Source organism: Oncorhynchus tshawytscha, unplaced genomic scaffold (assembly GCF_018296145.1).
Source record: "Oncorhynchus tshawytscha isolate Ot180627B unplaced genomic scaffold, Otsh_v2.0 Un_contig_5008_pilon_pilon, whole genome shotgun sequence".
NCBI classification, from domain to species: Eukaryota; Metazoa; Chordata; class Actinopteri; order Salmoniformes; family Salmonidae; genus Oncorhynchus; species Oncorhynchus tshawytscha.
The window spans coordinates 15,946-38,143 of NW_024608542.1; the positions used below are offsets into that span (position 1 = coordinate 15,946).

General features: G+C 42.1%; 2 protein-coding genes across 2 annotated transcripts; both read right to left on the reverse strand.

Annotated features, from left to right (window-relative positions):
- Positions 1–431: 431 nt before the first annotated feature.
- On the reverse strand, positions 432–5,985 carry LOC121843608 (zinc finger and SCAN domain-containing protein 31-like). Its single transcript, XM_042313336.1, has 4 exons — positions 5,619–5,985; positions 5,337–5,434; positions 5,024–5,201; positions 432–868 (listed from the first exon to the last, which is right to left on the reverse strand). The coding sequence occupies exons 1-4, from the start codon at positions 5,983–5,985 to the stop codon at positions 432–434; spliced, it is 1,080 nt and encodes a 359-aa protein (XP_042169270.1).
- Positions 5,986–14,895: 8,910 nt separating this feature from the next.
- On the reverse strand, positions 14,896–22,198 carry LOC112240710 (zinc finger protein 883-like). The gene is made up of 4 exons (XM_042313337.1): positions 21,791–22,198; positions 21,242–21,339; positions 20,929–21,106; positions 14,896–16,722 (listed from the first exon to the last, which is right to left on the reverse strand). Exons 1-4 carry the CDS (start codon positions 22,011–22,013, stop codon positions 15,569–15,571), a joined length of 1,653 nt encoding a protein of 550 aa, XP_042169271.1. The 5' UTR covers positions 22,014–22,198; the 3' UTR covers positions 14,896–15,568.

Here is a 22,198-nt window from a genome sequence, read left to right on the forward strand (position 1 = left end):
TTTCAGATGCCATGACATGATGACATGATGATAAATCCCATTCCACACTGAGAGCATTGGAAAGGCCTCTCTACAGAGTGTTTGCTTTTTTTATGTCCCCTAATGATAAATACTTATTTTCACACTGGGAGTAGTTATAGGGCTTGTCTCTTGTGTGTGTGTATATATATCTTATGTGATTTAAGGGACCCCAACCTTGTAAAACTCTTTCCACACTGAGAGCATTGGAAAGGCCTCTCTACAGAGTGTTTGCTTTTTTTGTCCCCTAATGATAAATACTTATTTTCACACTGGGAGTAGTTATAGGGCTTGTCTCTTGTGTGTGTGTATATATATCTTATGTGATTTCAGGGACCCCAACCTTGTAAAGCTCTTTCCACACTGGGAGCATTGGAATGGCTTTTCCCCGGTGTGTGTTCTCTCATGCTCGTTCAGATGTGCCCTGACCAGCTAAAACTACTTTTACAACTGGAACAGTGGTAAGGCTTTTCCCCTGTGTGTATTCTTTTATGAGATTTCAGGTCCCCTGATCGGGAAAATGTCCTTCCACACTGAGAGCATTGGAATGGTTTTTCCCCTGTGTGTATTCTCTTATGCTCGTTCAGATGTGTTGACTGGATAAATCTCTTTCCACACTGGAAGCAATGGTAAGGCTTGTCTCCTGTGTGTATTCTTTTATGTATTTCAAGGTTCCCTAACCGGGTAAAACTCTTTCCACACTGAGAGCAGTGATAAGGCTTCTTCCCTGCATGTGTTCTCTTGTGGTTTTTCAGGCTCCATAAACGGGTATAACTCTTTCCACACTGGGAACAGTGGTGTCGTCTCGCTGGTTCAGACGTCTCTGGTTCCTCTGAGTCGGGTCTCTCTTCTGCCAAAGATAAACAGAGTGGTTAAAACAGGGAGACCTGAATGAAATCTCCACATATATTTATATTTTAGTCATTTAGCAGACCCTCTTATCCACAGAGACTTACAGTCAAGTGCTCTTAGCATGTGATGCATGTGCTCCATTGTCTCTTAGCATGTGATGCATTGTCTCTTAGCATGTGATGCATGTGCTCCATTGTCTCTTAGCATGTGATGCATTGTCTCTTAGCATGTGATGCATGTGCTCCATTGTCTCTTAGCATGTGATGCATGTGCTCCATTGTCATGTGATGCATGTGCTCCATTGTCTCTTAGCATGTGATGCATGTGCTCCATTGTTCAGCATGACCCATGTACTCCATTGTTCACATGACCCATGTATTTTACACTGTGTGGCTTTAAGGGAATAGTATGGTCACTATCCAGAGCAACTTGTTAGTGCATCCATCTTAAGGTAGCTTGGTGAGACAACCACAACAGTGATAGTAAATACAATTTCCCTCAGTTAGTGCATCCATCTTAAGGTAGCTTGGTGAGACAACCACAACAGTGATAGTAAATACAATTTCCCTCAGTTAGTGCATCCATCTTAAGGTAGCTTGGTGAGACAACCACAACAGTGATAGTAAATACAGTTTCCCTCAATTAAATGTGATAATTTATAATGACCTGGCCTGTGTCCCATAATAGAACGAGGCTAATAATGACTAGCAATCTTTTAAATGAACATTCCCCTGTGTTCTTAGATTCATTTACCGTAACAGCAAAGAAAAGAGATACCACGACAACAAAACAAAAATGTGAGGATGATTTTCCCCCATTTTTTCTCTCTCTCAAAATCAATAGAAAAACATAATTGAATGTTCTAATTCCACAACAAGCTTAAACCACATCAGGGGAAATCTGGGAAAACCTCAATGTGTAGTTACCCTTTAATTCAAGTGGCACCAGCCAGACAGCCTTGTTTGTCCAGCAGTGTTTCTGTAGCGCAGTTGTTACGGGGAGTTTTCAAAACAAAATGGCCAATGCATTGATGCAAATAATCACGATTCTGCCAGGTAGGCATAGGATACTTTTTAATTGTCTTTCCGTCTACCTGAAGACATAAGCATCGCTAACGGCTACCTGAAGACATAAGCATCGCTAACGGCTACACGAAGACATAAGCATCGCTAACGGCTACACGAAGACATAAGCATCGCTAACGGCTACACGAAGACATAAGACATAAGACATAAGCATCGCTAACGGCTACACGAAGACATAAGCATCGCTAACGGCTAACGGCACGAAGACATAAGCACGACATAAGACATAAGCATCGCTAACGGCTACACGAAGACATAAGCATCGCTAACGGCTACACGAAGACATAAGCATCGCTAACGGCGAAGACATAAGTGGTAGACATATAGACCCTACACGCACCGCACACAAAGGGTTGAACATTCAGGTACATTTGCCAGCGGCAGACTGAGATTTACTGTCCGGGGGACAAGATCTAACTAAATGCCAGGAAACTGAATAATTTAAATAGCAGATTATTTTATCTTTCATTTGCTGGCTGAGCAAAGTCGCAGGAATTCATGCAGACATTGGCTAGTCAAATTCAAGAACTTAAGGGCTTTTTTCAAGCACTTCATTGTAATTTTCAAGGACCGACCTTTTAAGTGTAATTGTTGTAATAGTCTATAAGCATAAAAACTACCCCCAAAATGTGATAGTAGTCAGTCTGCTAAAAACATATGCATTACCATTTGAACAATCATTTTTATTGTTATAATTTGCCAACAAAATGGTATTATGCATTGGCCTGTGTCCCATAATAGAACCACCCAATGGTATTATGCATTGGCCTGTTCACATAATTAACATTCTAAAATATGTCAGAATAATGTGGGCATTGCCTGACTAAATAAACAGCCTGACTAAATAAACAGCCTGACTAAATAAACAGCCTGACTAAATAAACAGCCTGACGAAATAAACAGCCCCGAAATGCCTGTAAATAAACAGCCTGACGAAATAAACAGAAATAACCAGCCTGACTAAATAAACAGCCTGACTAAATAAATTCTAAAATAAACAGCCTGACTAAATAAACAGCCTGACTAAATAAACAGCCTGACTAAATAAACAGCCTGACTAAATAAACAGCCTGCCTAAATAAACAGCCTGACTAAATAAACAGCCTGACTAAATAAACAGCCTGACTAAATAAACAGCCTGAAATAAACAGCCTAAATAAACAGCCTGACTAAATAAACAGCCTGACGAAATAAACAGCCTGACTAAATAAACAGCCTGACTAAATAAACAGCCTGACTAAATAAACAGCCTGACTAAATAAACAGCCTGACTAAATAAACAGCCTGACTAAATAAACAGCCTGACTAAATAAACAGCCTGACTAAATAAACAGCATGCTCCCCACACAAACACAGTAATGAAGTCTGTCCATGTGGTAGTAGTCAGTCTGTCCATGTGGTAGTAGTGATAGTAGTCAGTCTGTCCATGTGGTACTAGTCAGTCTGTCCATGTGGTAGTAGTCAGTCTGTCCATGTGGTAGTAGTGATAGTAGTCAGTCTGTCCATGTGGTAGTAGTCAGTCTGTCCATGTGGTAGTAGTCAGTCTGTCCATGTGGTACTAGTCAGTCTGTCCATGTGGTACTAGTCAGTCTGTCCATGTGGTACTAGTCAGTCTGTCCATGTGGTACTAGTCAGTATGTCCATGTGGTAGTAGTCAGTCTGTCCATGTGGTACTAGTCAGTCTGTCCATGTGGTAGTAGTCAGTCTGTCCATGTGGTGGTAGTCAGTCTGTCCATGTGGTACTAGTCAGTATGTCCATGTGGTAGTAGTCAGTCTGTCCATGTGGTACTAGTCAGTCTGTCCATGTGGTAGTAGTCAGTCTGTCCATGTGGTAGTAGTCAGTCTGTCCATGTGGTACTAGTCAGTCTGTCCATGTGGTACTAGTCAGTCTGTGGTAGTAGTCAGTCTGTCCATGTGGTGGTAGTCAGTCTGTCCATGTGGTAGTAGTCAGTATGTCCATGTGGTGGTAGTCAGTCTGTCCATGTGGTGGTAGTCAGTCTGTCCATGTGGTAGTAGTCAGTATGTCCATGTGGTACTAGTCAGTCTGTCCTTGTGGTAGTAGTCAGTCTGTCCATGTGGTAGCAGTCAGTCTGTCCATGTGGTAGTAGTCAGTCTGTCCATGTGGTAGCAGTCAGTCTGTCCATGTGGTAGTAGTCAGTCTGTCCATGTGGTAGCAGTCAGTCTGTCCATGTGGTTGTAGTCAGTCTGTCCATGTGGTAGTAGTCAGTCTGTGGTAGTAGTCAGTCTGTCCATGTGGTAGTAGTCAGTCTGTCCATGTGGTAGTAGTCAGTCTGTGGTACTAGTCAGTCTGTCCATGTGGTAGTAGTCAGTTTGTCCATGTGGTAGTAGTCAGTCTGTCCATGTGGTAGTAGAACAAGCCTAACCAGTGATATCATAATAATTGTGCTCCTCAGTCTGTCCATGTGGTAGTAGTCAGTCTGTGGTAGTAGTCAGTCTGTCCATGTGGTAGTAGTCAGTCTGTCCATGTGGTAGTAGTCAGTCTGTGGTACTAGTCAGTCTGTCCATGTGGTAGTAGTCAGTTTGTCCATGTGGTAGTAGTCAGTCTGTCCATGTGGTAGTAGTCAGTCTGTCCATGTGGTAGTAGTCAGTCTGTGGTAGTAGTCAGTCTGTCCATGTGGTAGTAGTCAGTCTGTCCATGTGGTAGTAGTCAGTCTATCCATGTGATAGTAGTCATAGAAATGTTGAAGACTTATTTAGTGAGTCACAAGGCATAATGTGTCAGGGGCTTCTAACGGTCACAGAATACAAAAAAATACAAAAAACTAGTCACCTTGCGGACACCAACGCCACCCTACCGGATGAGATAAAATACATTTTCTCCCACTTCGAGCATAATGACTCAGATGCCGTGGGGAACCCCTGAGGACAAACAACCGGTCCCTCGACGTCAACCAAACAGCGGCCTAAAGCACTACATCACAGTGATTGAGGTGTCACTACAGACCCGGGTTCGATCCCAGAATTAACAGACCTCTGCTGGTTGTCCTGGTAACAGATACCAGTGGGCAGATCTATTTTATTTGTTCAAACTAAACTACAGCACTTACTTTGATGAGTCAAATCTGATCCTTTCATCTCTTCTCCTCCTCTCACAGTTCCACTCAGCCCTGTTGTTTTCCTGCAGTCCACCAGCAGCACAGACAACCTCTTCATACCCAGCAGTAAGGTGCTACCGGGAGAGGTACGACACGGGGACTCCGGGAGGGAGGAAGGGCTAGCGTTGTCCTGGTAACCATAAAGTGGGGAGACAGACACATATCATTATGGATGCTGATGTCACTGTTGACATAAAGTGCTTAACAGAAACCCAGCCCAGACCCAGAGAGAGAAAGCTGTATGCTAGACCAGACCAAGCTGTACCATCTGGTGTTCTGATCTGGAGAGACTCTTCTCTGCCTCGTCAGCATCAGGATGTTGTTGAGGCTCCCCAGAGGATCCACGATAGTCATGTCTCTCTCCTGTGTGAATGAGAACATCAAACAGATGGTGAACTTATGATCTTCTATTGCAACCACAGAGTCTTACAAGAGGCATGAATATGTCTAAACAGGGCCTAAAATGACCACATTCATCATGATTTTTAAATATATTATAGTTCAACAACTGCATAGTTTGTGTCCCTGTTTTTAAGACAGTACTCACTGGTGTTAATCGGATCCTCTGTGTCCTCCTCTTTCACTCCCAAAACGTCTTCCTTCTTCACCTTTATTGAGATAGCATCCTCTTCCTCTCTAAAAGGTTCTTCCTCTTTCCCCCCTATAACATCCCCCTCTTCCACTCTGGCTGCCTCTATCCCCTCTTCCACTCTGGCTGCCTCCATCCCCTCTTCCACTCTGGCTGCCTCTATCCCCTCTTCCACTCTGGCTGCCTCCATCCCCTCTTCCACTCTGGCTGCCTCCATCCCCTCTTCCACTCTGGCTGCCTCCATCCCCTCTTCCACTCTGGCTGCCTCTATCCCCTCTTTCACTCTGGCTGCCTCCATCCCCTCTTCCACTCTGGCTGCCTCCATATCCACCTCTTTCCACTCTGGCTGCCTCCATCCCCTCTTCCACTCTGGGGCCTGCCTCCATCCCTCTCTCCACTCTGGCTGCCTCCATCCCCTGGCTTTTTCACTCTGGCTGCCTCCATCCCCTCTTCCACTCTGGCTGTCATTTTTTTCACCATAGTCCTCTTCACTCTGGCTCTGAAAGTTTCCACTCTGACCCTCTCCATCCCATCCCCTCTTCCACTCTGGCTGCCTCCATCCCCTCTTTCACTACTAAAGGTTCTTTATATTTTTTCACGGTAACATCCTCCTCTTCTTCTTTCAATGTGATAGTCTCCTCTTCCTCCTTTTTCATTCTGAAAGTGTCTTCCTCTTCCTTTTCCACTGTGACAGCCTCTATCCTCTCTTCCACTCCAAAATATTCTTCCTCTTCTTTCCCTATAAAGGCCTCCTCTTCCTCCTTTTTCATTCTGAAAGGTTCTTCCTCTCGTTTCGCTGTGATATCCTCCTCTTCTTCTTCTTTCACGACAATGTTCAGCGCCAGAGCTTCTTTCTCCGTACAGCAGACATCCTCTTCTTTAGCAGGGGAGGAGTAGTTTAATGAACTCATGGTCAGGGATGTTAGCTAGCTAGTTAGCATTAGCGACTAGCCTAGTGCTAGGCTCAGTATCAATCTTTAACAAGTTTGCAAATTGAACAAGCACATTAGGTTAAAGTTAACCAGTAGATACGTCAACATAATAATTGTGTTTAAAACACTGAGATTTGCTAACGTACATAACCGTGGTCTAAAGCGTCAATATTTCGGTTTTAAGTTAGATAGTTAGACAGTTTTATGTTGTCTAGCAGGCTACCGAGGTGGTTGAAAGAGTTGTCGCCTTGTTGTTCCTGAAGAAGCGTCCGTCCAGTCCATTATACGTCACGAAAGAAGCATCACCCGAAAGACGCCCATCGCCATCTGCTGACTGGAGTGGGTAACGCAGTTTGGAAACAAAAGTTACAACACTTTCTGTATTGGAAAGAACGTCCTAATTATTTAACAATAAGCTGATATATTTTCTCTGACGTCTTACAAATAATACGTTTCTGTACACAGACGTAGAAGCTTATTATGAATATGTAGATGATTAATAAATACTTCTACGAATAGGTAGCGTGTTAATACACATTTGTGTTAATACTCTGTTCATTTTTCACATTCGTTTTTATTAGATGTGACCATACTTTTCCCTTAAAGCCACGCTCTATGCCATACAAATCATCCTGTAAACAACAGAACAAATGCATCACATGCAAATAGCCCTTGAGGGGTCATATAGAACTACTCAGACATTCCAAATATCACTTGATTATCAGAGGGGTGTATTATGACATCATATAGAACCACCCAGACATTCCAAATATCACTTGATTATCAGAAGGGTGTATTATGATGTCAGAACTACTTGCCCTGCTGGACACAATATGACAAATGCATCACATGCAAATAGCACTTGATTAACTATAGTGCTTTACACTGAGTCTACAAAACATTAAGAACACCTGCTCCTTCCATGACTTAGACTGACCAGGTGAATCCAGGTGAAAGCTATGATCCCTTATTGATGTCACTAGTTAAATCCAGATGAGGGGGAGGGGAGGACAGGTTAAAAAAGGATTTTTAAGACAAATGAGACATGGATTGTGTATGTGTGCCATTCAGAGGGTGAATGGGGAAGACAACATATTTGTCTTTGAACGGGGTATGGTATTAGGTGCCAGGCGCCCCGGTTTGTGTCAAGAACTGCAACGCTGCTGGGTTTTTCAGCTCAACAGTTTCCCATGTGTACCAAGAGTGGTCCACCACCCAAACAGTGGAGGTCAGTGCCGTTGAAGATGAGGCTGGACAATTTGTTTTCATGAGCATGGCCTTCTTTCTATTACAGCATATTGGATGACTGTAATTCATAATCCAGTCACCCTGTTCAATGTAACAGCGATAGGTTTAGACTGCTACATGATACTAACATTTCCCCTATAACCATCGTGAGGTTGCTACAACCTGGCCTATGAATGACAGTTTAGAATGTAGGTTCACACAGGTCGAGAGAAACATTTGCGATGACAGTGACACATAGACAGACAGTGACACATTCAATACCGCCTTGCACACTCTCGCCTGCGTCTAGCTGAAATAGAGATTATATTGGACAAATTCAGGTATGTTTATCCCCGTTTTGTTCTGTTTAAGAAAACGTTTGTTCATGAATCGGCAGAACGAATTCACAAGTCAAACCATATCATGACTGAAACACACAGCTTACATTGTTGTCACCATATTATCTAAAATAACATCATAGTCAACAGAGCTAATATAACTAACATGTTAGTAAACCTGCTACAATCATGCAGTAACGTTATTGTTGTCAACATATTAGCTAAAATAACATCATTGTCAACAGAGCTAATAGAACTAACTCGTTAGTAAACCAGTGTACAGTCAGTAAGCAGTTTAGCACTTACCTTGGTGGGTCCCAGTGGCAATAAATTAGTAAAACCAAAAGCTTACCTTGACTAGGAAGAGTTTCAGTGTTGTGTTGGATAGTCATAGCCAGCTAGCTAACATAACATCCCTCTGTTTGAGCCAAGTGTTTGAGTAGACTAAACTAGATAGCTGCATTTGCTAGCTAAGTAAGAGAAAATGAAAGTGGAAAATAAATGACGAAATATCTCTCTCTCGCTTCTCCTTCATTTTGGAATAAAATAATTTGTTCAAAACTGTTCAACTATTGTATTTTTCTCTCTTTTAGTCAACTATTCACCACATGTTATGCACTGCAGTGCTAGCTAGCTGTAGTTTATGCTTTCAGTACTAGATACATTCTCTGATCCTTTCATTGGGTGGACAACATGTCAGATCATGCTGCAAGAGCTCTGATAGGTTGGAGGACATCCTCCGGAAGTTGTCATAATTACTGTGTAAGTCTATGGAAGCCTTGAGAACCATAAACCTCCTAGGTTTTGTATTGAAGTCAATGTACCCAGAGGAGGATGCAAAATAGTATGTTTTAATCAATAATTTGGTGATGTGATTATATTTAGTATAGTTTTATCTAAAAAGAACTTGTAAATATTCAACTATTTTTATTTTTCTGAAAATAACTGAGGACGATGGTTCTCCCCTTCCTCCTCTGAGGAGCCTCCACTGCACCCAAAGGACACCCAGCCAACTTGACACAATTGTGGGAAGCATTGGAGTCAACATGGGCGCTTTTTGACACCTTGTTGAGTCCATGCCCCGACGAATTGAGTCTGTTCTGAGGGAAAAAGGAATGATCAAGGAATGACGCAGATAAACAGACAACCTGAATTTGAAAAATATAATTTAATTACAGACCGTAACATTGAAACGGACATACTCCATATTTAGTTCAAATCAAATGTTATTTGTCACATGAATACAACAGGTGTAGACGTTACCGTTAAATGCATACTGACAAGCCAACAATGTTAAGAAAAATAAGAGGTAAGAAAATGTTTCCTAAATAAACTAAAGAGAAAAAAAAAGTAACACAATAAAATAACAATAACGAGGCTATATACAGGGGGTACCGGTACAGAGTCAATGTGGAGGCTATATACAGGAGGTACCAGTACAGAGTCAACGTGGAGGCTATATACAGGAGGTACCGGTACAGAGTCAATGTGGAGGCTATATACAGGAGGTACCAGTACAGAGTCAACATGGAGGCTATATACAGGAGGTACCGGTACAGAGTCAACATGGAGGCTATATACAGGAGATACCAGTACAGAGTCAACATGGAGGCTATATACAGGAGGTACCGGTACAGAGTCAATGTGGAGGCTATATACAGGAGGTACCAGTAGAGTCAACATGGAGGCTATATACAGGAGGTACCAGTACAGAGTCAACGTGGAGGCTATATACAGGAGGTACCAGTACAGAGTCAATGTGGAGGCTATTTACAGGGGGTACCAGTACAGAGTCAATGTAGAGGCTATACACAGGAGGTACCAGTACAGAGTCAATGTGGAGGCTATATACAGGGGGTACCAGTACAGAGACAATGTGGAGGCTATATACAGGAGGTACCGGTACAGAGTCAATGTGGAGGCTTTATACAGGAGGTACCAGTACAGAGTCAACATGGAGGCTATATACAGGAGGTACCAGTACAGAGTCAACGTGGAGGCTATATACAGGAGGTACCAGTACAGAGTCAATGTGGAGGCTATATACAGGAGGTACCAGTACAGAGTCAACATGGAGGCTATATACAGGAGGTACCAGTACAGAGTCAACGTGGAGGCTATATACAGGAGGTACCAGTACAGAGTCAATGTGGAGGCTATATACAGGAGGTACCAGTACAGAGTCAATGTGGAGGCTATATACAGTAGGTACCAGTACAGAGTCAACATGGAGGCTATATACAGGAGGTACCAGTAGAGTCAATGTGGAGGCTATATACAGGAGGTACCAGTACAGAGTCAATGTGGAGGCTATTTACAGGGGGTACCAGTACAGAGTCAATGTAGAGGCTATACACAGGAGGTACCAGTACAGAGTCAATGTGGAGGCTATATACAGGGGGTACCAGTACAGAGACAATGTGGAGGCTATATACTGGGGGTACCAGTACAGAGTCAATGTGGAGGCTATATACAGGGGGTACCAGTACAGAGACAATGTACTGAGGTACAGATCAGGAGCAGGTGTTGAAATAAAATACATACAGCTTCATACAGTTTGATTTAATGAGGCTTAACGACCAAAAGCACAATTCAAGTTATAAATTGTAAAAAACATGAGACAAGTGTAGAAACAGAATGTGTGTTCTCTCTTGCACTTTAAGTAGCCTATATTTGATGTGAAATATTCCTTTTGAGACAGGATTGTGCCACAGACACAGATCTGGGGAAGTGTACCAAAACATTTCTGTAGCATTGAAGGTCCCCTAGAACACAGTGGCCTCCATCATTCTTTAATGGAAGAAGTTTGGAACCACCAACATTCTTCCCGGAGCTGGCCGCCTGGCTAGACTGAGCAACCGGGGAGAAGGGCCTTGGTCAGGGAGGTGACAAATAACCCGATGGTCACTCTGACAGAGCTCTAGAGTTCCTCTGTGGAGATGGGAGAACCTTCCAGAAGGACGACCATCTCTGCAGCACTCCACCAATCAGGCCTTTATGGTAGAGTGGCCAGACGGAAGCCACTCCTCAGTAAAAAGGCACATGACAGCCAGCTTGGAGTTTGTCAAAAGGCACCTAAAGACTCTCAGACCATGAGAAACAAGATTCTCTGGTCCGGTGAAACCAAGATTGAACTCTTTGGCCTGAATGCCAAGTGTCACGTAAGGGCTATTTTACCAAGAAGGAGAGTGATGGAGTTCTGCATCTGATGACCTGGCCTCCACAATCCCTGGCCTCAAACCAATTGAGATTGGTTTGAGATGAGGCGGGCCGCAGAGTGAAGGAAAAGCTGCCAACAAGTGCTCAGCATATGTGGTAACTCCTTCAAGACCGTTGGAAAAGCATTCCAGGTGAAGATGGTTGAGAGAACACCAAGAGTGTGCAAAGCTGTCATCAAGGCAAAGGGTGGCTACTTTTAAGAATCTAAAATACATTTAGATTTGTTGGACACTTTTTTTGGGTTACTACATGATTCCATATGTGGTATTTCATAGTTGTGATGTCTTCACTATTATTCTACAATGTAGAAAATAGGATTTAAAAAAAATAATAGGAAAAACCCATGAATGAGTGCTTAGTCATTATTGGGTATTGTGTGTAGATTGAGTGAGATTCAACTTTTTTTCAAATTTTAGAATTAGGCTGTAATGTAACAAACTGTGGAAATGTCTAGGGGTCTGGATGCTTTCAGAATGCACTGTATCTACACTAAAACAACCATATAAATCCAACGTTGGTCCCATGTTTCACAAGCTTAAATAAAAAAAGATCCCAGAAAGGTTTCATAGACACACAAAAAAATGTGTTATTTTTCTCAAATTTTGCGCACACATTTGTTTACATCCCTGTTAGTGAGCATTTCTCCACCTGACCGATGTGGGATGTCAAAAAGCCGATTAAACAGCATGATGTCATGACAATTTTCAATCCCAATGATAACAAATGACAATCAATAGCTCTGACCCGGGATCTGTAAGACCATGGGTTTAATAATAGTCAAAGACTCAGTTTATGCAAAAAGATGGTACAGTTTATTCAGAGAACGTTCTGAAGTCCATTATACAAAGACATCCATTTAATAGCTGCACACAAACAGTAGGTATCCTGATCACATACTTCCACACAAACAGTAGGTATCCTACTCACATACTTCCACACAAACAGTAGGTATCCTACTCACATACTTCCACACAAACAGTAGGTATCCTGATCACATACTTCCACACAAACAGTAGGTATCCTACTCACATACTTCCACACAAACAGTAGGTATCCTAATCACAAACTTCCACACAAACAGTAGGTATCCTGATCACATACTTCCACACAAACAGTAGGTATCCTAGGTATCCTCACATACTTCCACACAAACAGTAGGTATCCTCACATACTTCCACACAAACATAGGTATCCTACTCACATACTTCCACACAAACAGTCCACACAAACAGGTATCACATACTTCCACAAACAGGTAACAGTAGGTATCCTGACTCACATACTTCCACACAAACTTCCACACAAACAGTAGGTATCCTACTCACATACTTCCACACAAACAGTAGGTATCCTAATCACAAACTTCCACACAAACAGTAGGTGAGTTTTATCCTTCTCCGTAGTTCTCACCACTGTGTATCACTACCCAGCCGACAGTTCCATTCCCCCGAGATTAGGGAAACCTTGAGAAGTACTCCCTGTGCTCTCATAGGTTCCTCAGAGGCCTAGCCAGGTCGGTTCAAACACAGTTTTAATTGTTCTACGGTATTTTCCTAGGCACCCGCATACAAGTTAAAATCCTAAGCTACGCCTTGCTCAGACAGTCTGTGTTTTTCCACTATACAGATACATTGTTTAACCTAATTCTGACTAAAACTACACACATCGTCAGATTATAATTTTATGATTCTAATCAATTTCATACAGTTATAAGGTTTCAGAGTGGAATTATTTTAGCATTATCTTTCAACATATACATTATTTTATCACATGATCATTACACAGTTGCACCTTGTGCTGGGGGCAATAAAAGGCCACTCTAAAATGTGCAGATTTGTCACACAATGATACAGATGTCTCAAGTTGAGGGAGCGTGCAATTGGCATGCTGACTACATGAATGTCCACCAGAGCTGCTGCCAGAGAAGAATTTAATGTTAATTTCTCTACCATAAGCTATGTTGTTTTAGAGAATTTGGCAGTACGTCCAACTGGCCTCACATGTATATGGTGTTGTGTGAGCGAGCGGTTTACTGATGTCAATGTTGTGAACAGAGTGTCCCATGGTGGTGGTAGGGTTAAGGTATAGGCAGGCATAAGCTACGGACAACAAACACAATTTGATTGTATCGTTGGCAATTTGAACGCACAGAGATACCGTGACGAGATACTGAGGCCCATTGTCGTGCCATTCATCCACCTCCATCACCTCATGTTTCAGCATGATAATGCACGGCCCCATGTCAGAACGATCTGGACACAATTCCTGGAAGCTGAAAAATGTCCCAGTTCTTCCATGGCCTGCATACTCACCAGACATATCACCCACTGAGCATGTTTGGGATGCTCTGCATTGATGTGTATGACAGCATGTTCCAGTTCCCGCTAATATCCAGCAACTTTGCACAGCCATTGAAGAGGAGTGGGACAACATTCCACAGGCCACAATCAAAAGCCTGATCAACTCTAGGCAAATGGTGGTCACATCAAATACTGACTGGTTTTCTGATCCATACCCTTACCTTTTTCTTAAGGTATCGTTGACCAACAGATGCATAGCACTATTCCCAGTCATGTGAAAACCATAGATTAGGGCCTAAAGAATTTATTTCAATTTACTTTTTTCTGTAAATCAGTCAAATGTTAGAAATTAATGCATTTTGTGTTTATATTTTTGTTAATTTACAAAATTGGAAATGATGCAGACAATTACATTGATGGAATCAACAATCTATGTTCAATATTAAAGCAGAACTTCCCCAAGGCCTGAGTTACAATCTATGTTCAATATTAAAGCTGATCTTCCCCCAAGGTCTGAGTTACAATCTATGTTCAATATTAAAGCTGATCTGAGTTACTGAGTTGGGAATCGAACTGGATTTTATTTCTCTCAAAATGAGAGCAAAGTACGATATACAAAATACAGTAGACTTAGCCCATTTACACCGACATTAAGACTTAGCCCACATTTAGACCTAGCCCATTTACATGGACATTTAGACCTAGCCCATTAAGACAGCCCATTTACATGGACATTTAGACCTAGCCCATTTACACCGACATTTAGACTTAGCCCATTTACATGGACATTTAGACTTAGCCCATTTACATGGACCGACATTTAGACCTAGCCCATTTACAGCCCGACATTTAGACCTAGCCCATTTACACCGACATTTAGACCTAGCCCATTTACACCGACATTTAGACCTAGCCCATTTACACCGACATTTAGACCTAGCCCATTTACATGGACATTTTAGCCCATTTACCTAGCTAGCCCATTTAGACCTAGCCCATTTAGACCTAGCCCATTTACATGGACATTTAGACTTAGCCCATTTACATGGACATTTAGACCTAGCCCATTTACAGCCCGAGCCCATTTAGACCTAGCCCATTTACACCGACATTTAGACCTAGCCCATTTAGACCAGCCCGAGCCCATTTAGACCTAGCCCATTTAGCCGACATTTAGACTTAGCCCATTTAGACCTAGCCCATTTAGACCTAGCCCATTTAGACCTAGCCCATTTAGACCTAGCCCATTTACATCGACATTTAGACCTAGCCCATTTACATGGACATTTATTTTGTGAAGTCAGCAAACAAATCCACTATAATACATGCAGTATGGAACATACACTGTTCAGAGGCTATATCTGTCCTATATCCTACTGTTCAGCCAGCATCTGTCCTATATCCTACTGTTCAGAGGCTATATCTGTCCTATATTCTACTGTTCAGCCAGCATCTGTCCTATATCCTACTGTTCAGAGGCTATATCTGTCCTATATCCTACTGTTCAGAGGCTATATCTATCCTATATCCTACTGTTCAGCCAGCATCTGTCCTATATCCTACTGTTCAGAGGCTATATCTGTCCTATATCCTACTGTTCAGAGGCTATATCTGTCCTATATTCTACTGTTCAGCCAGCATCTGTCCTATATCCTACTGTTCAGAGGCTATATCTGTCCTATATCCTACTGTTCAGAGGCTATATCTGTCCTATATCCTACTGTTCAGAGGCTATATCCGTCCTAATATCCTACTGTTCAGAGGCTATATCTGTCCTATATCCTACTGTTCAGCCAGCATCTGTCCTATATCCTACTGTTCAGAGGCTATATCTGTCCTATATTCTACTGTTCAGCCAGCATCTGTCCTATATCCATCCAATGTTCTACAATTCAACATCCTACATCCTTATCTCCTGTGTGTTTTCTCTCATGTCGTTTCAGGACCCCTAACTGGTTAAAACCCTTTCCACACTGGGAGCAGTGGTAAGGCTTCTCCCCTGTGTGTATTCTCTCGTGTGTTTTCAGGTTACATAAGTAGGTAAAACTCTTTCCACACTGGAAGCAGCAATAAGGCTTCTCCCCTGTGTGTGTTCTCTTGTGTTCTTTCATGTGCTCTGACCGGGTAAAACTCTTTCCACACTGGGGGCAGCAGTAAGGCTTCTCCCCTGTGTGTATTCTCTCATGCATTTTCAGGCCACCTAACTGGGTAAAAGTCTTCCCACAGTGAGTGCAATGATGAGGCTTTTCTCCTGTGTGTATTCTCTCATGTCTTTTCAGGCTCCCTAACTGGGTAAAAGTCTTCCCACAGTGAGAGCAATGATGAGGCTTCTCAACTGTGTGTGTCCTTTCATGCCTTTTCAGGCTCCCTAACTGGGTGAAAATCTCTCTGCACTGTGAGCAGTGGAAAGGCTTCTCTCTTGTGTGTGTTCGCTCATGTGATTTCAGGTACCCTAAAGTGGTAAACCTCAACCCACACGGAGAGCATTCATAATCCTTCTCCCCGGTGTGTAACCTCTCATGTGTTTTCAGGTTACATAAGTGGGTAAAACTCTTTCCACATTGGGAACAGAGGTAAGGCTTCTCCAATGTGTGCATTCTCTTATGTTCTTTCATGTGCCCTGACCTGGTAAAATTCTTTCCACACTGGGAGCAGTGGTAAGGCTTTTCCCCTGTGTGTAATCTCTCATGTGTTTTCAGGTTACATAAGTGGGTAAAACTCTTTCCACACTGGGAACAGAGGTAAGGCTTCTCCCCTGTGTGTGTTCTCTTATGTTCTTTCATGTGCCCTGACCGGGTAAAACTCTTTCCACACTGGGAGCAGTAGTACAACTTCTCCCCTGTGTGTATTCTCTCATGTGTTTTCAGGCTCCATAACTCGGTAAAAGTCTTTCCACAGTGAGAGCATTGATGAGGCTTCTCACCTGTGTGTGTCCTTTCATGCCTTTTCATGTTGCCTAACTCTGTAAAACTCTTTCCACAGTGGGAACAGTCGTGTTGTTTTGCCGGTTTGGACGTCTCTGGTTCCTCTGAATCTGGTCTTTCTCCTGCCAAAGACAGAGGGTTTATTTAAATAGAGACCTGAATGAAACCTCCACAACTCTTGCTAGGAGGTTAAATCAGATCCCTCAATAACCTGTTACCAGCTGGTTGTCATGGTAACAGATACCAGTCCATCTTCCTGTCAAATAACAGAACTCTGCTGGTTGTCCTGGTAACAGATACCAGTAGGTAAATCTATTGTATTTGTTCACTCTTATTATTATTATCATCAAAACCCTTTGTTGTAGAGCATCCTGGTAATTACTGAGATGTTTACATTACCTATTTTATTCATTATATTTTATTCATTATATTTTATTCATTATATTTTATTCATTATATTTTATTCATTATGTTCAATAATCTGAGGCCAGTTTTAACTAGATTGGTTAGGGTTAATCTGAGCCAATCGTAATCCTGTTTTATAAATCAGAACACAAAAAAACTACACAGTTCTATGACACTCAAAACCCAGACATCACTGGATTCATATCGATTATCAATAATCTAAGGCCAGTTTTAACGTAATCCTGTTTTATAAGTCAGAACACAAAATACTAGACAGTCCTACGACACTCAAGACTCCGACATAGCCGGATTCCTATCAAGCAGGTGGTTGTAAATATATAACCTTCATCGCTGTATGATACAGAATGTGATCTACACACGTCCTTAAACTTAAAATAAGTCCAAAACCTGTTTTTACGTCAAATAACACAAAAACACATCAGTAGCATCTCCCCATTGTCGAAAGGGTTCATTTTTTTGTGACGTTCACAAATATTCAACACATATATATACACACACATACATACAGTGGGGCAAAAAAGTATTTAATCAGCCACCAATTGTGCAAGTTCTCCCACTTAAAAAGATGAGAGGCCTGTAATTTTCATCATAGGTACACTTCAACTATGACAGACAAAATGAGAAGAAAAAAAATCCAGAAAATCACATTGTAGGATTTTTAATTAATTTATTTGCAAATTATGGTGGAAAATAAGTATTTGGTCACCTACAAACAAGCAAGATTTCTGGCTCTCACAGACCTGTAACTTCTTCTTTAAGAGGCTCCTCTGTCCTCCACTCGTTACCTGTATTAATGGCACCTGTTTGAACTTGTTATCAGTATAAAAGACACCTGTCCACAACCACAAACAGTCACACTCCAAACTCCACTATGGCCAAGACCAAAGAGCTGTCAAAGGACACCAGAAACAAAATTGTAGACCTGCACCAGGCTGGGAAGACTGAATCTGCAATAGGTAAGCAGCTTGGTTTGAAGAAATCAACTGTGGGAGCAATTATTAGGAAATGGAAGACATACAAGACCACTGATAATCTCCCTCGATCTGCGGCTCCACGCAAGATCTCACCCCGTGGGGTCAAAATTATCACAAGAACGGTGAGCAAAAATCCCAGAACCACACGGGGGGACCTAGTGAATGACCTGCAGAGAGCTGGGACCAAAGTAACACAGCCTACCATCAGTAACACACTATGCCGCCAGGGACTAAAATCCTGCAGTGCCAGACGTGACCCCCTGCTTAAGCCAGTGCATGTCCGGGCCCATTTGAAGTTTGCAAGAGAGCATTTGGATGATCCAGAAGAAGATTGGGAGAATGTCATTTTTTTATTTCACCTTTATTTAACCAAGTAGGCTAGTTGAGAACAAGTTCTCATTTACAACTGCGACCTGGCCAAGATAAAGCATAGCAGTGTGAACAGACAACACAGAGTTACACATGGAGTAAACAATTAACAAGTCAATAATACAGTAGAAAAAGAAAATAAAAAAAGTCTATACTTTATTATTTATTTAGTTTATATACATTGTGTGCAAAAGGCATGAGGAGGTAGGCGAATAATTACAATTTTGCAGATTAACACTGGCGTGATAAATGATCAGTAGAGATACTGGTGTGCAAAAGAGCAGAAAAGTAAATAAATATAAACAGTATGGGGATGAGGTAGGTAAATTTGGGTGGGCTATTTACCGATAGACTATGTACAGCTGTAGCGATCGGTTAGCTGCTCAGATAGCAGATGTTTGAAGGTTGGTGAGGGAGATAAAAGTCTCCAACTTCAGCAATTTTTGCAATTCGTTCCTGTCACAGGCAGCAGAGAACTGGAACGAAAGTCGGCCAAATTAGATGTTGGCTTTAGGGATGATCAGTGAGATACACCTGCTGGTGCAGTCAGGTCTGGAGTGAACCAAGGGCTATATCTGTTCTTAGTTCTGCATTTTTTGAACGGAGCATGCTTATCTAAAATGGTGAGGAAGTTACTTTTAAAGAATGAAAAGGCATCCTCAACTGACAGGATGAGGCCAATATCCTTCCAGGATACCCGGGCCAGGTCGATTAGAAAGGCCTGCTCGCAGAAGTGTTTTAGGGAGCGTTTGACAGTGATGAGGGGTTGTCGTTTGACTGCGGATCCGTAGCGGATACAGGCAATGAGGCAGTGATCGCTGAGATCCTGGTTGAAGACAGCGGAGGTGTATTTGGAGGGCCAGTTGGTCAGGATGACGTCTATGAGGGTGCCCTTATTTACAGATTTAGGGTTGTACCTGGTGGGTTCCTTGATGATTTGTGTGAGATTGAGGGCATCTAGCTTAGATTGTAGGACTGCCGGTGTTAAGCATATCCCAGTCTAGGTCACCTAACAGAACAAACTCTGAAGCTAGATGGGGGGGGCGATCAATTCACAAATGGTGTCCAGGGCACAGCTGGCAGCTGAGGGGGGTCGGTAGCAGGCGGCCACAGTGAGAGACTTATTTCTGGAGAGAGTAATTTTTCAAATTAGTAGTTCGAACTGTTTGGGTATGGGCCTGGAAAGTATGACATTATTTTGCAGGCTATGGTCAAATGGTCAGATGAAACCAAAATAGAACTTTTTGGTAAAAACTCAACTCGTCGTGTTTGGAGGACAAAGAATGCTGAGTTGCATCCAAAGAACACCATACCTACTGTGAAGCATGGGGGTGAAAACATCATGTTTTGGGGCTGTTTTTCTGCAAAGGGACCAGGACGACTGATCCGTGTAAAGGAAAGAATGGGGCCATGTATCGTGAGATTTTGAGTGAAAACCTCCTTCCATCAGCAAGGGCATTGAAGATGAACCGTGGCTGGGTCTTTCAGCATGACAATGATCCCAAACACACCACCCGGGCAACGAAGGAGTGGCTTCGTAAGAAGCATTTCAAGGTCCTGGAGTGGCTTAGCCAGTCTCCAGATCTCAACCCCATAGAAAATCTTTGGAGGGAGTTGAAAGTTTGTGTTGCCCAGCAACAGCCCCAAAACGTCACTGCTCTAGAGGAGATCTGCATGGAGGAATGGGCCAAAATACCAGCAACAGTGTGTGAAAACCTTGTGAAGACTGACAGAAAACGTTTGACCTCTGTCATTGCCAACAAAGGGTATATAACAAAGTATTGAGATAAACTTTTGTTATTGACCAAATACTTATTTTCCACCATAATTTGCAAATAAGTCATTAAAAATCCTACAATGTGATTTTCTGGATTTTTTTCTCATTTTGTCTGTTATAGTTGAAGTGTACCTATGATGAAAATTACAGGCCTCTCTCCTTTTTAAGTGGGAGAACTTGCACAATTGGTGGCTGACTAAATAAGTGTTTCCCCCACTGTATGGTCAATTCTGTCAACCTGAACATGTGTAACGGAGGTGAGAACTCCACAGCTTGAAACGTCACAGATGGAGCTGTCCAACTGGTACCTTTTGTATAACTTCAATCGGTTGAAGTGTCTGGAGTTTGCCTATTCTAGAGTCTTGTAAAGATAGGGGCGTTGACTGGGACAGGCAATGTAACATCCATAATGTTTTTAGGAAAAGGTTTTGTAAAACATGCACCTTACATCAGATCATCTTGAAACTTTCTCTCTAAATCTAACTTTCATCAAGGTTTTATATGGTCTATTGGTTTCTCTCTAAATCTAACTTTCATCAAGGTTTTATATGTTTTATATATCTCTTTTTTCATTGGCAGAATCCTTTTTCAGTGTTATGATATTCATAACATCCATATCCACCAGTCTATCTTCCTGTCAACTAACAGTACTCTGCTGGTTGTCCTGGTAACAGATACCAGGCCATCTTCCTGTCAACTAACAGAACTCTGCTGGTTGTCCTGGTAACAGATACCAGTGGACAGATCTATTGTATTTGTTCAAACTAAACTACAGCACTTACTTTGATGAGTCAAATCTGATCCTTTCTTCTCTTCTCCTCCTCTCACAGTTCCACTCAGCCCCGTTGTTTTCCTGCAGTCCACCAGCAGCACAGACAACCTCTTCATACCCAGCAGTAAGGTGCTACCGGGAGAGGCACGATACAGGGACTCCGGGAGGGAGGAAGGGCTAGCGTTGTCCTGGTAACCATAAAGAGGGGACACAGACACATATCATTATGGATGCTGATGTCACTGTTGTCATGAAGTGCTTTACAGAAACCCATCCCAGACCCAGAGAGAGCAAACTGTATACTAGACCAGACCAAGCTGTACCATCTGGTGTTCTGATCTGGAGAGACTCTTCTCTGCCTCGTCAGCATCAGGATGTTGTTGAGGCTTCCCAGAGGATCCACCATAGTCATGTCTCTCTCCTGTGTGAATGAGAACATCAAACAGATGGTAAACTTATGATCATCTATTGCAATCACAGAGTCTTACAAGAGGCATGAATATGTCTAAAAAGGGCCTAAAATGGCCACTTTCATCATGATTTTGTAAAATAGTGTTTGTGATGTAAATGCTAAAGGGTCGTTCCACAAAATGGGTGCCTTTTGCGTCCATTTGATATTTTAAGTAGAAATTATGCACCAATATAGAATTTTAAAAGCCTGTTATATTAGATTTAGAGCACTTTAATATTGACCACATGGAGAATTCAATCAATCTAATTGAAAAGTCCCAAAAATATATGTACCAATGGCAGATTGACCCTTCAACAATTCCTACAGTACTGAACAACATATTCAAGTGTAGAACTTCAGTATAATTCCCCTTTAAAAACAACTGCATAGTTTGTGCCCCTGTTTTTAAGTCAGTACTCACTGGTGGTAATCGGATCTTCAGTCTCCTCTTTCACTCCCAAAACGTCTTCCTCCTCCTCCTTTATAGAGATAGCCTCCTCTTCCTCTTTCACTCCAAAGGGCTCTTCTTTCAATCCATTCTCTTTTTTCAATATGATAGCCTCATCTTCATAATTTTTCATTCTGAAAGCTTCTTCCTCTCTTTTCACCAGAGCTTCTTTCTCCGTCTTGCTAAGTGACCTCATGCTCCGGGAGATTAGCCTCGTGCAGTATCAATTTAGCACATTTGCTAATTTAACAAGCAAATCACGTTTAAATGAACCAGTAGATACGTAAATATAATTGTGTTCTAAACACTAAGATTAATATAAACAAGATTGGTCTAAAGATCTTTAATGTTTCGGTTTTATGTTCGCTAGCAAACCACTGC

Bases quoted from the DNA above. Each gene is read 5' to 3' on its own strand.
- LOC112240710 (XM_042313337.1), bottom strand. From the start codon at position 22,013: ATGAGGTCACTTAGCAAGACGGAGAAAGAAGCTCTGGTGAAAAGAGAG. The intron at 21,107-21,241 runs GTACAGCTTGGT...TATGGTTACCAG, and splicing joins CCAGATCAGAACACCAGATG to GACAACGCTAGCCCTTCCTC. The intron at 16,723-20,928 runs GTAAGTGCTGTA...TGTCTTTGGCAG, and splicing joins ATCAGATTTGACTCATCAAA to GAGAAAGACCAGATTCAGAG.
- LOC121843608 (XM_042313336.1), bottom strand. From the start codon at position 5,985: ATGGAGGCAGCCAGAGTGGAAGAGGGGATGGAGGCAGCCAGAGTGAAA. The intron at 5,435-5,618 runs GTGAGTACTGTC...TCATTCACACAG, and splicing joins AGAGGATCCGATTAACACCA to GAGAGAGACATGACTATCGT. The intron at 5,202-5,336 runs GTACAGCTTGGT...TATGGTTACCAG, and splicing joins CCAGATCAGAACACCAGATG to GACAACGCTAGCCCTTCCTC.